This window comes from Lynx rufus, unplaced genomic scaffold (genome assembly GCF_022079265.1).
Source record: "Lynx rufus isolate CCGP_SWC_20201006 ecotype Redwood Valley unplaced genomic scaffold, mLynRuf1.p SCAF_3, whole genome shotgun sequence".
NCBI lineage: Eukaryota > Metazoa > Chordata > Mammalia > Carnivora > Felidae > Lynx > Lynx rufus.
This window is the reverse complement of record NW_025814845.1, coordinates 159416504-159433574: the sequence shown is the minus strand read 5'-3', so window position 1 is coordinate 159433574 and position 17071 is coordinate 159416504. Positions and strand designations below refer to the sequence as shown.

Genomic DNA, 17071 nt, shown 5'->3' with positions numbered 1-17071 from the left:
ACATGATTTGTCTGTGTAGAAAATCCCAAAGAAACTCTGAAAAAAAATCCTGGAACTAGTATGTTAGTTCAGCAACATTACAGGATGCAAGATACACACACACAAAGTAATGGCATTTCTATAAACTAACAATGAACATGAGGAAACCAACGTTTAAAAGCACAAAAGAATTTATTTCACTGTGCAAAAGTGTTTTTTTTCATGTAGTCCCAACAGTTTATTTTTACATTTGTTTATCTTGCTTTAGCAGACATCTCTAGAAAAATGTTTCTATGTCAGAGAAATTGCTGCCTGTGTTTTCTCCTAAGATTTGTATGGTCTCAGGTCTCACATTTAGATCTTTAATACCTTATGAATTTATTTTTGTGTCTGGTGTAAGAAAGTGGTTCAGTTTCATTCTTTTGCATGTAGCTGCCCAGTTTTCCCAACACCATTTGTTGAAGAGACGGTCTTTTCCCCCATTGTATATTATTGCCTCCTTTGTCATACAGTAATTGACCACACAAGCATGGATTTGTTTCTGGGCTCTCTATTTTATTCTATTGATCTATGTGTCTATTTTTGTGCCAGTACTGTACTGCTCTGATATTACACGGCCATAAGAAATGATGAGATCTTGCCATTTGTGACAATATGGATGGAGCTGGAGGGTATTATGCTAAGTGAAAGAAGTCAGACTGAGAAAGACAAATATCATATGATTTTACTCATATGTGGAATCTAAAAAACAAAAATGGGTAAACAAACAAAAAAAGCAGAATCAGCCTACAAATACAGAGAACAGACTGATGGTTGACAAGGGAAGTGGGGGGGATGAGCAAAATGGGTGAAAGGGAATGAGAGATACAGGCTTCTGGTTATGGAATGAACAAGTCATGGAATAAAAGGTGCAGCACAGTATAGTCAGTAGTACTGTAAGAGCATTGTATGGTGACAGATGATAGCTACACTTGTGGTGATCATAGCATAACATAAAAAGAAGTTGAATCCCTAAGTTGTACACCTGAAATTAATGGAACGTTGTGTGTCAACTATATAAAAAAAAGTTCTAATAATTACAATCATTCAAAAGAAAATGAAAAAAATATGTATACACTTAAATAATGTACTGGATTGGTTTTTTGAAGAATGCAAAATGATGATAGAAGTAATCAAAGAAAGCTTTAATAAATGGAGAAATATTCCAAGTTCATGGGTTGGAAGTTCCAGTGTAACAAAGATGTCAATTCTCTATAAATTGATATAAGTTTAATGCAATTTCTATTAAAATTTCAGCAAGGTTGGCTTGTAAGAAAAAAAGAAGCTTACTCTAAAATTATATTGGTAAGTACAAGTGATAGAATACATAAAACAATCTTGACAGAATAAAATGAAAGGAATCACTCTACCACAAAATAAGGTTTCTTATATAGCTAACGTAATCAACACTGTGTTATTGGTAGAGGAACATAAAACCAATAAACCCCCAGAAATATACCCACATAAGTATGATCAATAGTTTCTGAACAAAAGTGCAAAGCAATGTAATGAATGAAGTGTAGTTTTTTCCACAAATGGTACCAGAACAATTACACAACTGTGGTGGCTAATTTTACGTGTCAAGTTGGACAGGCTATGATGCACAGTTGTTTGATGTGAAAGGTATTTTTCAGATGCAATTAACATTTAAGTCAGGAGACACTGAGTAAAGCAAATTACCTTACATAATGTGGGTGGGATCCATCTAATCAGTTGAAGGCCTTACGAGCAAAGACTGACGTTTTCCCAATAAAGAATTATTCTCCTGATTGCAACACAGAAACCAACCAGGGCTTCCATCCTGCTGCTCTGCAGAATTCAGACTCAACACTGTAATATCAACTCTTAACTGAATTTACAGACTGCCTGCCTGCCCTATAGATTTCAAATTTGCCAACCGCCCACAGTTAAATGACCTAATTCCTTGAAATAAGCCATTCCTCTGTCTCTGTAAATACACACACACACTATTCTGTTTCTCTGCAGAACCATAATGCATTATCCACAATCTTGACCTAAATCTTGACCTAAATCTCACACCTTATTCAAAAATTTACTCAAGATAAAGAACATTTAGAAAAACACATAGGAGAAAACTTTGGGTATCTAGGACTAGGCAAGCGCTTTTTGAGTTGACTTGAAAGTGTGAAAGCCCATGTGAAGAGGATGAAAATTAAGCTACAGATTAAAAGAAAATATTTATAAGCCACATAACTAATAAAAAAAAACTAGCATCCAGTATAGAAATCTCAAAACTTGACCAAAAAAAAAAAAAAAACTGGGCACCTTGGTGGCTCAGTCAGTTAAGCATCCAACTCAATTTCGGTTCAAGTCATGATCTTGTGATTCATGGGTTCAAGCTCTGAGTCAGGCTCTGTGCTGACCATGCAGAGTCTATTTGCGATTCTCTGTCTCACACTCTCTTCCCCTCCCTCGCTCACTCTCTCTCGCAAAAATAAATAAACTTAAAAAAACCCAACCAGAAAATGCAAAAAGGACTTCAGGAGACATTTTATTGACAGTGATATACAAATGGCAAATAAACACATGAAAAGATATACATCATTAGGCATTAAGAAAATGCAACTTGGGTCGCCTGGGTGGCGCAGTCGGTTAAGCGTCCGACTTCAGCCAGGTCACCATCTCGCCGTCCGTGAGTTCGAGCCCCATGTCAGGCTCTGGGCTGATGGCTCAGAGCCTGGAGCCTGTTTCCGATTCTGTGTCTCCCTCTCTCTCTGCCCCTCCCCCGTTCATGCTCTGTCTCTCTCTGTCCCCCAAAAAATAAATAAACGTTGAAAAAAAAATTTAAAAATAAAAAAAGAAAATGCAACTTAAGGGGCGCCTGGGTGGCTCAGTCGGTTAAGCGGCCGACTTCAGCTCAGGTCATGATCTCTGGGTCCGTGAGTTTGAGCCCTGCATCGGGCTCTGTGCTGACAGCTCAGAGCCTGGAGCCTGTTTCAGATTCTGTGTGTCCCTCTCTCTGACCCTCCCCTGTTCATGCTCTGTCTCTCCCTGTCTCAAAAATAAATAAGATGTTTAAAAAAAATTTTTTTAATAAATAAATAAAAAAGAAAATGCAACTTAAAACCACAATGAGATATCACTATCCATCTATTATTATGGCTAAAATAAAAATTATTGTTTATACCAAATGCTGGTGAAGATGCAGCATTTGGATCTCTGGATCTCTCATATATTGCTGATGGGTATGTAAAAAGGTACAACCCTCTGGAAAATAGATTTGCAATTCCTTAGGAACTTATACATTGGCCACATGGCTCAGCAATTGTACTCCGGGAAATGAAAACTTACATCCACACAAAACCTATACACAAATGTCAATAGCAATTTTATTTGTAATAGATGAAAGCTGGAAAAAACTCAAATACTCTTAATGGTTAAGAATGAATAGTTAAGCAAACTGTGGTACATTTATACAACGGAATATTACTCAGCACTAAATATGAAGAAACTATTGACACATGCATCCTCCTAAATAGATCCCAAGGATATTACCCTGGGTGACAAAAACTAATCTCTACAGGTTACTACATGATTCTATTATTATAACATTCTCCAAATGACAGAATTATAGAGATAGAGAATTGATTAGAATGAGGGATTAGGGATACAGGGGAGAGGTATGAATACAAAGTAAAGCCATTAGACAGTTCCATTTTTGTGATGGAGCAGTTCTGTATCTTGATTGTAGTGGTGGTTCCATGAATATACACATGCTATAGAATGGCACAGAACTACACACACACACACACACACACACACACACACACACACACACTCATATAAAAAGAGATGAAATCTAAATAAGGTTTATACCAAAGTCAATTTCCTGTTTTTTATACCATACAGGTTAAAGACATTAAGACAATCTAGGTGAAGGATAGGCAAGGCCTCTCTGAACTATTTTTACTTTCCATTAAAGTGTAATTATTTCAAAATAAAAAGTTTAATTGAAAAAAAAGACCACCAATAACTGTGGCTAATTCTAAGTAAACGGATTCTGTGTAATGGTTATCCTTCTTCATATTTTTTGCCATTTCAAAAATTATTCAAAGATGTATTACCTTTATAATTTACACTTTTATTAATTTTGTATTATTAAAACAGTGAAAACATATTATAATCACTAAAAATACTAGAAATAAGTGTTCTGAAATACAAAGAGAATTTTTCTCTACGTGATGATAGTATGAATGCTTTTTTCCTCTTTTTCCTCTTCTCTATTTTCAAGTCATTTTGTATTTTTTTATAATTTAAAAATTGCATTAATTTTAATAAATCAAATAAAATTCAGCCAGAAAATATAAAATAATAAGGAAGCACTCTAAAGCTGATTAATTCCAACAAAATGTGTTAAGCAAAAAGTGCAAAATCATATATAGTATACTAATTTTTGTTTAATAAAAGAGATATAAAAAATGCACGTATCAGCTCCACTGTGCAAAAACTAAAAGGTAAGATAACTAGAAATTAAATAAAAACTAAGATAATAGAAACAAATAATAAAAACTAATTGTTTTTCTATTGGGAGTAGGGGAGAGTAATGGGAATGGGATAGAAAGTTTGTAGGAATGGGAATGGAGTAGAAGGATAAAAAGATGATAATTCTCTGAGTATAATCATATATAGTTCTGAATCTTAAAAATTATTTTATATTTCACATATCAATAACTAAAATAAAATAAAATAAACAAGGACAAGGGAAAATCCCAAAGCGTACTGTTTTCAAATAAATAATCTAACCACATCACGTAGGAAAAATGAATTAACCCAAATAATTCTTGAATAAAATATTTTTTATTTCTTTGGTTTTTTGAAAACAGTCACAAATATGAAAAGGTAGGAGGCTAGAATGAACCTTATATTGTGGATTCAATTTGGAAGTATAATTTTGACCTCATTCTTTTTAATGTAGGTATATATAGAAATATATATATATATATACATATATATATATACACACACACACACCCATATAATGAGGGTAAGTGTGAATATATATACATGTATACATACACCATATATTCATATGTATTTATCCATATGTTTACATAGACATGAATATTATAAAGACATAGATTTCCTAGCTCTGTCTGTTGATAGGACCAGAAGCAGTGACACTCCAGTAGAAAAAGCACAATTAATACCTAGATCTTGTTTTCTAAATACCATTTCCCATTCAGATGAACCAGGGCTTCTTAGAGAATGGCTGATTTTAGAAACTGGGGTAGGAAACATACAATATGAATGAACATCTTGTGATTCCAGAAAGTAAGGAAGCATTCAAAAAGAACAACAACAAAAACTCAAAATGTTAGGAGTTTGTCAAAGAGACACATGAGTCAACTAAAAGAACTCCCAACGGCCAAAGCTAGAAAAAGTTGAACAATGAAAGAAATACAGTAGCACTGGTTTATAACCCAGACTATAACATAAATATCCATGAGTCTATAATCTTACAAATAAATGATTGAATAAATAAACGGAGAAAAATAGATGAGCTATTGAGCCCCCAAGGTGAAACATAACTTCCTACTCCTGAAATATGGACTATGCATAGTAACTTCTTTCAAGGAAGGACAACATGGGAAGGGAAATAAAGAGTAATTTTACAGTGAGAAATCTGACAAACATTACATCAGGCAAGCCATCAAGGTTAAAATCAACAAGTTATGTACATTTGATAATGATATGGTGAAAAGGCACTTTACCTCTGTGGTCTTCCTCCCAAGCCTAATCATAAGAGAAACATCAGACAAATCTTAATTTGAGGGACATTCTACTGAGTATCTGACCAGTTCTCCTCAAAACTGTCAAGGTCATCAAAAACAAAGAAACTATGAGAAACTGTCAAGAGAAACCTAAGGATACATAACTAATAATTGTAATGTGGTATCCTGAGTGGAATCCTGGAAAAGACTTTAGGTAAAAGAAATCTGAATGAAGTATGGAATTTATTTAATAAGAATGTACCAACATTAGTTCACTGATTATAACAAATGTACCATATTATGGTTAGATGTTAGTATCTGGGAAAATAGGATGTGCTGCTTATGGGGAAAGGTGGGCAAGAGGGAAATTTGGGGAAGTAATGCTATGTTCTAAAACTGGATGTGGTGATGGTTGTACAATTCCATACATTAATCAAAAGCAAATATTTGTACACATCATGGGTAACTTTTATGGTAAATAATATCTCAATAAGTCTGTTTAAAAATGAATTGTTCGGTATATGTTCAAAATGAGTATAACCATAAAAAAATTCTTAAAACACTTTAAGTGTTGTTGTTCTAATTACCATATCAGGACCACACACAGATCCATCTTCTACAAATGTATCATCTCTTTCTTCAGGACTGTCAATTGTTGTCCATGGATTTTTATTTGCCTTGTTTTGGTTCCGATATGTAGATACACACATTTCTTCCCGTACATGTGTGTAAATCACAGATAAATTTGCACGTGACACTAATTCTTTGTGTGGCCAAGCACAAACTAATTTTCCACATAGAAGATGACTAGAAGCATAAGGCAGAAAAAATATTCTCTTTTTACTGAAATAACATAGATTGCTGATATACCTAAGTTTTTTTAAAAAGTGTCTTACTAATTTAACTTCAGGTCTCAATAATTTTCTCTCAGCAAATTTTTTGAGCACAGTGACTTATGTATGATGTGACTCTTTTTGTTTTGTGAGGCGAAGTGGCAAGGGAAAAATTAATGATATTTGCAACCTGACAGCCCTGATCTGTCTGATATTAGCTTATGAAATTTGAGCAAATTATCACTGTTTTTCAATTCTGTCATTAGTAAAACAGGATAAATAATTCTCACTATAAATATCATTGTTATAACATTATAGGCACTGAACACATGTTATTTGTAGGCAATGGGTAATACTGTTCAGCTCAGATCATGAAACAAAGAAATGTGTGATAAACTGCCATATAATAAGATATAAGATATATTATCATATACATTCTAGGATCTTGGCAATATATAACCAACATCCCAAACACAATTATAATTTTCTAAATACATACGCATAACTACAATGGTTTCGGCCACAGTTTCCATATCTATCTCCTCTTGAGTTTACTTCATCATAACAAGCAAATGGAGCACCTCTAGAAGCTGAAAGAAAAAAAATTTAAGTAAATTACAAAACATAATTCCAACAATCATTATATAAATAATAAACTCACTTTGGAAATTATAATGTGACACCTAAGGAGGCTTATAATTGCCTAGCATTAAAAAGTTGCTGGAGTAGATCTGATTAAAAAGAGAGCTTCTCATTTAAATCTATAGACTTTGTTCTGCACCAAACAGAAAATAACCAGCAAAATTATTCAAATGCTGTTACATTATTAGGAATATAAGTAGCCATAGCTCTCTCTTTGTCCTCTAAATTGTTTACTTTCTGTCTTAGTTTCCTATCCAGTGTGAAAACATAGTTTGTTCTTAGTCCAAATGAAACAGGAAAGAAAGAGTATCTATAATGCAATGCTGATAAGAAACCCAAAGAGCATTTGGCTTAACTCTTCTTCTTCCACACTTAAGCCCTCATCTCTGTTTCCTAGTATGCTAACAATCACTAAAAAAAGAATTTTGAAGGGCTGCAGTCCCAAGTGGCAACTTACAAAGACCCTGAATTCTCCTCCTTCCATGGACACACCAAATCTACATCTATTTATAGAGAAATTCCTCCTGAAGAACTGAGTACTGAGTGAATGGCTTCTACACAATGAAAGACAGAAAGACCATAAAGAGAATCACAAGAGAGGTGGAGACATGGTAGCAGAGGAAACTTCCACCCTTGATGCTCCAGTAGGGAGGGATAGGACTGAGGGACCATGAGCAGATTCATCTGCCCTGAAATCACAGGGGGAAAAGATGCAATTTAAAAGAGCAACTAAAATATAAAAGATGCAGTTCTAGAACTCCGCCAAATACTAGGAGAGCTGCTGGAACTCTCTATGGGTCAGAGGAGCTGGCCAGCACCACAGTTAACATATCCCCTCCACCTTGATAGCATAGGCAAAAGCAGGATCCTGATACCACAGCTGACAGTTTTCTCAGTGAGATCTGGGTCCTTGGCCCATACCAGCCCTGGACCCTATTGGCACAGATAAAAAGCTGAGGTTTAAAGGAGCAGCTAGAATATAAAAGAACTAGCCTTAGAATCTTGCCTCATGGCAAGGAAGTGACTAAAACTCCTTTGGGTTGGAGGGGCTGGCAAGCACCACGATTTGCATCCTCTTTCTACCTTGATAGCATGGACAGAAAAGGGGCCTGGGTGCCCTAGCTGGTCTACTACCTCAGTGAGTCCCAGGCTCCTAGCCCATGACATCCCCAGTAATCCCACCAAGGTGGCCAAAGCCACACCAGGGCACCCCTGGTCCATGCTCACTACAGTTCCAACCATCTTGCCCAAGTGACATAGGTGCAAAGCACCCGGGGAACACACCAGGCCCATACCACCCTGACTATAGATGGATTTATGGGGGCACTCCCAGCTCAGAATGCCCTGGGACCTCCCAGCTCACACCTGCTTTAGCTCCAGCCACCCCACAAAGTGCTCTGGGAACCTCCAGCCCATGCCCTGCCTTGCTTTAGATACCTTGTGCATGGAGTGCCCTGGGACAACATGACCTTCACCCACTTTAGTTTCAGTTCTGCACTCTGTGCAAAGAGCTCTGGGACTCTCCCCTCTCCTTCCCACTGCCAGTTTGCACCCACTTCAGCTTGCAAGAACAAAGATCAAGGTTAGTTGAAGGAAGGAAAGAATAAAGATCAGAGTAGAAATAAATAAAAAATTTAACAAAAAAAAAAAAACAGAAGAGATCAATGAAATCAAGAGCTTGCTGTTCTTCTTTGAAAAGATAAACAAAATTGATAAATCTTTAGCCAGACTCATCAAGAAAAAAAGAGAGAGGACTCAAATAAATAAAATCAGAATGAAAGAGCATAAATAACAATTGACACCACAGAAATACAAAGAATTATAAGAGACTACTATGAAAAATTATATGCCAACAAATTGGATAATCCAGAAAAAAATAGATAAATTCTTAGAAACATACAATCTTGCAAAAGTGAACCAAGAAGAAATAGAAAATTTAGGGGCATCTCAGTTAGTTGAGCAACTCTTAATTTTGGCTTGGGTTGTGATTCCAGGGTCATGGGATCAAGCCCCATGTTGGGTTCTGCACTGAGCATGGAGCCTGCTTGAGATTCTCTCTCTCTCTCTCTCTCTCTCTCTCTCTCTTTCTCTTTCTCTCCCTCCCTCCCTCCCTCTGCCCCTCTCCCCTGCTCATATAAACTCTCTCTTTCTTTAAAAAACAATTTAACAAAACAAGAAATAGAAAATCTGAACACACCAATAACTAGTAATGAAATTAAATTAACTACCAAAAACTACCAAATTAACTCAAAAAACTACCAAAAAATAAAAGTCAAGGTCAAGAATTCTACTAAACATTTAAAGTATAATTAATACCTATTCTTCTCAAACTTCCAAAACATAAAAGAAGAGGAAAGTTTCAAATACACTCTATGCAGCCAGCATCACCTTAAGACCAAAACCACATAAACATACTACAAAACAAAAACTGCAGGTCAATATCTCTGAGTAACATACATACAAAATCCTCAATAAATATCAGTAAATCACATTCAACAATATATGAAAAGGATCATCCACCACAATCAAGTGGGATTTATTCTGGGGATGCAGTGATGGTTCAATAATGTGGATACACCACACTAACAAAATGAGGGATAAAATCATATGATCATTCGTCAAATGCAGAAAAAGTATTTGACAAAATTCAATAACCTTTTATGATAAATCTCAACAAAGTGGGTTTAGAGGGAACATACCTCAACATAATAAAGGTCACATATGAAAAACCCACAGCTAACATCAGACCCAATGGTGAAAAACAGCACTTTTCCTCTAAGATCAGGAAAAATACAAGAATGTCCACTCTCACCACTTTTATTCAACTTAGTACTAGAAATTCTAGCCACAGCAATTAGACAAGAAAAAGTAATAAAAGAAATTCAAATTGGTTAGGAAGAAGTAAAACAGTTACTATTTGCAGAGGACATGATACTATATATAGAAAAGCCTAAAGACTCCACAAAAAAAACTATTAGAAGTAATAATTCAGTAAATGTGCAGAATTCAGTAAAGTTGCATGATATAAAATTAATATGCAAAATTTTCTTGTGCCTGTGTACACTAACAATGAAGTAGAATAAAGAGAAATTAATAAAACAACTCCATTTACAATTGCACCAAAAAATAATAAAATACCTAGGAATAAACTTAACCAAGGTGAAAGACCTGTACTCTGAAAACTAAAGCACTGACAAAAGAAGTTGAAGATGACACAAATTAATGCAAGATTCCATGGTCATGGATTGGAAGAATCAATATTATTAAATTTTTCATACTACCCAAAATATACACATTCAATGAAATCCCTGTCAAAAATTCAACAGCATTTTTCACATAAATAGAACAAATAATATTAAAATTTTTATGGAAGCACAAAAGACCTCAAACAGCCAAAGCAATGTTGAGAAAGAAGAACAAAACTGGAAGTATCACAATCCCAGGTTTCAAAATATGGTGCAAAGCTGTAGTAATCAAAACAGTACGGTACTGGAACAAAAAGAGACACATAGATCAACAGAACATAATCCAGAGACCAGAAATAAACCCATACTTACATTGTCAATTAATCTATGACAAAGGAGGCAAGAATATACACTGGGGAAAAGGCAGACTCTTCAATAAATAGTGCTGGAAAACTGGACAGCTACATGAAAAAGAATAAAAATTGGCCTACTTTCTCACACCATTCACAAAAATAAACTCAAAATGGATTAAAGACCTAAAGTAAGGCACAAAACCATAAAACTCCCAGAAGAAAACACAGGCAGTAATTTCTTTGACACCAGTCATAGCAGCATTTTTCTAAATATGTCTCCTCAGGCAAGGGAAAGAAAAGCAAAAATAAACTATTAAGACTACATCAAATTAAAAAGCTTTTGCACATCAAAGAGAACGATCAACAAAGAAAAAAGGCAATCTACTAAATAGGAGAATATATTTGCAAATGATATACCCAATAAAGGGTTAAGATCCAAATTATGTAAAAATAAAAAAAAGATCCAAATTATGTAAAGAACTTACACAACTCAACACCAAAAATAAGCAAACAATCCAATTTAAAAAGTGGGCAGAGGACCTAAATGGACATTTTCCAAAGAAGACATGCAGATGTCCAACAGACACCTGAAAAGATACTCATCACTAATCATCAGAAAAATTCAAAGAAAAAACAAAATGAGACACCACCTTATACCTCTCAGAATGACTAGAATCAAAAAAGACAATTAAAGACAAGGATGAACAGGGAGGGGGCAAAACAGAAGAGACTCATAAATATGGAGAACAAACAGGGTTGCTGGAGGGGTTGTGGGAGGGGGGATGGGCTAAATGGGTAAGAGGCACAAAGGAATCTACTCCTCAAATCATTGTTGCACTATATGCTAACTAATTTGGATGTAAATTTTAAAAGTAAAAAAAATAAAAATAAAGACAAGGATGTAAAGGAAAAGGAACCCTTGTGCGCCTTTGGTAGGAATGTAAATTGGTATATCCACTATTGAAAATAGTATGGAGGTGCCTTGAAAAATTAAAAATAGAAATATCATATGATTCAGTAATTCCACTCTTGTGTATATACCCAAAAAAACAAACAGACAAAAAAAACCATAATTCAAAAAGATACATGCATCCCTATGTTTATTACAACATTATTTACAGTAGCCAAAATATGGAACAACCTAAGCATCCATCAATAGATGAATGGTTAAAGAAGATGTAATATTCTATATATATATATATATATATATATATATATATACACACACATATATGTGTGTGTGTATATATATATGTATAAATATGTATACATATGTATATACACACACACACACACACACACAATGGAACACTACTCAGCCATAAAAATAATGAGATACTGACATCTGTGACAAAATTTATGGACCAAACGGTATTATGCTAAGTAAAATAAGTCAGAAAGAGAAAAACAAAAACCATATGATTTCACTTATATGTGAAATCTAAGAAACAAAACATGTACAAAAAGCAAAAACAAAAAGCAGAAACAGACCCATAAATGCAAAGAATAAATTAATGGTTGCCAGTAAGGAGTATGGGAGATGGGCAAATGGGTGAAGGGTAATGGGAGATACAGGCTTCCAGTTATGGAATTAATAAGTCATGGGGATAAAAAGTAAAACATACGGAATATAGTCAATGGTGTTGTAATAGTGTTGTATGGTGACAGATGGTAGCTACACTTATGGTGAGCACAGCATAATGTATAGAGTTGTTGAATCACTACGTTGTACACCTGAAACTACTGTAACATTATGTGTCAACTATACTTCAATTAAAAAAAAAAGAATTATTTTTTTGGCTCAGTCAGTTGAGTTTCTGACTCTTGATTTTGGTTCAGGTCATGATCTCAGGGTCATGGGATTGAGCCCCACATCTGGCTTTATGCTGAGCACAGAAACTGCTTAAGATCCTCTCTCTCCTTCTGCCCCTCTCCCCCACTGACACTCTCTCAAAATAAAAAATAAATCTTAAAAAAAATAATTACTGAATTTTAAAATCAGGAAGGACGCCAATGTGCACCTACTTCACCCCGTCATATGTTTAGTTATGTCTAATTTTTAAATCACAAAAAATTCAAATGTAATAATAGCTGCCCCATCACTTTGACTTGGTTATTTAGAGGTGTGTTGTGTTGATCATGTTAGTCACATGTAATAAAAACTGAGATCTTTTGTTGTCACCACTATTAATTGGCAAAGGAGCTCTCCTTAGCAACTTTACAGTTCTCATAGTTGAAGAACATGCTCAATAAACTTCATTCTCTCTCCTGACACAACCTATACACATAAAGGATGCTACAAAACACAATCTACAAATAGATTTGTGAGCAGAATCTACCATAATAAGCAATTCTCTTTTGAAAAGGCCTACTCTTGAACCCACCCAATAAGTAATTAGCATCTGTTTGCTTTGTCCCAAATTACTGATTTGATTTGATTTGGTTTGATTAAATCTAGTTCAAACTCCTCAAATCCTCCAAATTCTACCCAAGGACCAGGATTAGAATGGTGCAAAATTTAAATTTAAGGAGGTAGAGTAACAAAAACTCAATACTCAAATAACATCTTTATTTCCCCCATTATTTATTTTTGAGAGAGAGACGGGGGTTGGGGGGGAGAGAGGAGGGACAGAGAGAGAAAGAGGCACAGAATCTGAAGCAGGCTCCAGGCTTCGAGCTGTCAGCACAGAGCCCAACGTGGGGCTCAAACCCACGAACTGTGAGATCATGACCTGAGGCAAAGTCTTACTCTTGGTTTTGGCTCAGGTCATGATCTCGCAGTTTGTGGGTTCAAGCCCCACATCGGGCTCTGTGCTGACAACATGGCCTACCTGGTATTCTCTCTTTCTCCCTCTCTCTCTCTGCCCCATACTCTCTCTCTCAAAAAACAAAATAAAAATTAACTAAAAATTTGAAAGCAACCCAAGTGTTCATCAATGGATGCATGGAAAAATAAAAATGTGCTATATACACACAAACAATGAAATTTTATTCAGCATTAAAAAGGATAGAAATTTTGCAATATTCTACAACATGGGTGAATCTTGAGGACATTACGCTAAGTGAAATAATCAGCCAGTCACAAAAAGACAAATACTATATGATTTTACTGATATGGTACCTAGCATAGTCAAAATCAAAGATACAGAAAGTAGAATGGTGGTTGCCAGGGACTGAAGGAGAAAGAATGGAGAGTTATTGTTTAATAGGTATTGAGTTTCAGTTTTACAAGATGAAAAGTTATGAATGGCTCAATATGGTATCCTTTATGTTACGTGTATTTTAACACAATAAAAAATTTGTGGAAAGACAAAAGAACCCATTTCATTTGATATGTAGACATTGTCTTATATATTATTTAAAATAATTCAGCTAAAACAGTTTTAAAGCTTCATTGCATTATTTTCTTACTCAGAATCCCATTACTAATTAGTATTTTACTCTTAACATCATCTTTTAGGTGTTTACATCTAAAATTTAATTTCTTAGAGCTTGGGAACAATTTTCCCATCTTCTGTTCTTCCTAAAATAGACCTGATATATAATAAATACATGTGGATTTTTTGTTAAAAGGGAAACACAAAAAGAGGGATGTCTTATGCCACCAAAATGCTGGCATTACTACCTTTAGCATTTTGTGTAAGGCAGGTCTAGTGGTCATGAATTCATTTGGCTTTTGTTTGTCTGGAAAGATTTTATATCCCCTTAATTTTTGAAAGTCAGTTTTGCCTGATATAATATTCTTTGTTGGCAGCTTTTTCTTTCAGTGCTTTGAATATATCTTCCCACTACCTTCTAGACTGTAAGATTTCTGATGAAAACTTTCCTCATAGTCCTATGGGAGTTCCTTTAGATGTAAAAACTTACTTTTTTTTTCTACTTAAAAAATTCTCTCTTTGTCTTTGAATTTTGGCAATTTTATTATAATGTATTTTACGGATTTCTTTGGGTTTATCTTATTTGAGGTTATTTGGTCTTTCTCAATCTGGATATCCCATTTCCTTCTTCCAGCTTCGGAAGTTTTTAACCATTATTTCTTAGAATATGCTTGCTTTCTTTCTTTTTTAAAGTTTATTTATTTTTTGGAAGAGTGAGAGAGAGAGAGAGAGAGAGGGAAAGAGAGAGAGCAAGCATGAGTGGGGGAGAGAGAATACCAAGCAGGCTCCACACTGTCAGTTCAGAATCCAATGTGGGGCTTGATCCCACAAACCAAATGTGAGCCAAAAACAAGAGTCAGATGTTCAACACACTGAGCTACCCAGGTGCCCCAAATGTGCTTTCTGATCCTTTTCTTCTCTGTTCTTTTTTCTGGAACTCTCATAATGCGTATAGTCCCACTAATGGTGCTCCATAAGTCCTTTAAGTCACTGTTTCTCATTCCTTTATCTTATTTGCTGTTCTTACTTAATCATTTCCAGTGACTTCTCCTTGAGTTCATTGGTCATTTTGTTTGCTTGATCTAGTCTGCTGTTGAATACCTCTAACGCATTTTTCAGTTGTTAGTGTATTATAAGCATCATGATTTCTGTTTGGTACTTGGGGATCTGGACTAATGGATCAAGTCTTTGCCTCCCAAATAGAAAGCTGGGAACTAGGATTATTTATCTACTCACTTGGTGGTGAGCAGGAGGAGTACCATTGATGTCTAATAGCTCAAGCTGCCACCCCTGTTGCCCCTGGACATCTAGACAGTTCAGACCCATCAGAGCTCCCAGAACTGGCAGGACAGATTCCAGATGTTTGGGCATCCCCCTTGAAAATGTATGCATGTTGGATATCTAAGCAAATCCTTCTCTGCTGGGTGAAGCTGAGAGCTAGATGTTTTCTCCCTGCTTGTAAGGCACTGCACTGTGGTAAGAATCTCTAACGAGAGGGTGTCTTGAATCTCCCTACTGGCTTTGGTGAGCTCTGCTTTGTTCTAGTAAAAACCTTGTTTCATTTAAGCCTAAACTAAACCCCATCACCACAAATTCTATATAATATTCTGACAAGTTGCATTTCCACTTGAGGTTTCTTCCTTTGCAAACAAGAATTCCATATAAATTCTGGGTTTTTTTTTTCATTTTTCAGGATCAAGAAAATTTTATTTCCTTTAACACTAATACATACTAGGCAAGATGTCACTCATTAAAAATCACATTTACTTTTGTTCTATAAAATTGAATAACAAAGCTTGTGATAATCAGAATTTAGGAACTAAGGAGAAAGTTATGGCCATTACCTCCTCCAATCAATTCTTTACACTGTTTGGTAAATATGCGACATCGTCCTTTGTAACAGAAGGAATCGCCTGAATCACAACTTTGTCCATTACGTGCATAAGTGTCAGGCATACAGTGTGGGGAAACTCCATTGCAATATTCAGTGAAATCACATTCGTCATATGATTTCCTACACTGTATACCAATTGATTTTAGCTAGAAGGGAAAAGGAACATAAGAAAAGATTATGCATCAATGATACTCAAGTTCTACTTCCCTTCAAGTTTTAAATTTTCACTCATTTACTTTTTCCTAAGTTGCTAAGAGCAATGAGAAAATTAAGTCTTCTCATTAACGACTTAAACATTGCACAGAAATTTAAAAAACTAAATTTACTGTGGATAAAGGAGTGGATAATGCTCGTGAGAGAAGTGAGAAACTCAAAGATAAGTAGACTACCATAATTTAAAAAAAAAAAAAAGAAAGAAAGACAAAAAGCATGGCTAAGGAATTAACATAAAAATTACTTTCAAAAAAGTTACTTCCAACCCATTATGGCTATGCTCACATGGACAGCCTCTGGTTTCTCCATATGCTGTTCCTTAAAGCAGAAATCAACCATTTACAAAACAATAAATATACATGATAAAGATTTAGAAAACAGTTTCTAGATGTTTTTAAAGGTAATTTAAGGACACACAGGACATGTTTATTTCACATATCATATTGTAAACAACTGTAAAAAAATAATGTTCTCAATTACATATCTCTGATCTCTTTAGCACTTATGCTTTAGCTAATAGCTTCCAGGATTCATTTCCTGTATACCTGTCTTCACCAACAAATACCCAAATATCATCACTGCAAACCCTTTCCTCAACCTAAGCCCCAGTTCCTCATCGCTATCATCACTATCCTATGCAAACCAAGTCAAATTTGTTCTAGCTTTCAAAGGTCCTAGAGGCTCAACCTCTGTAACATTCACCACTCCCCAAAATAGGTTTTCTGTATACTTTTTTCCATGTTGGCAAGTATTTGCAATATATAGCAATTCTGACACAAATTCTTCAAGTGATGGGTGGGAAGACAAAACACAATACTTGTGTC

General features: G+C 35.1%; 1 protein-coding gene across 1 annotated transcript in view; it reads right to left on the bottom strand.

Moving 5' to 3' along the window:
- The window catches only part of LOC124521202 (disintegrin and metalloproteinase domain-containing protein 5-like), a 132679-nt gene that overhangs the window by 33576 nt on the left and 82032 nt on the right, over nucleotides 1–17071 (bottom strand). Inside the window, exons 14-16 of the mRNA XM_047092312.1 lie at nucleotides 15985–16180; nucleotides 7083–7173; nucleotides 6338–6557 (exon numbers count right to left, since the gene is read on the bottom strand). Coding sequence (XP_046948268.1) covers nucleotides 6338–6557; nucleotides 7083–7173; nucleotides 15985–16180 — 507 coding nt within the window. The remainder of the gene's footprint in view (nucleotides 1–6337; nucleotides 6558–7082; nucleotides 7174–15984; nucleotides 16181–17071) is intronic.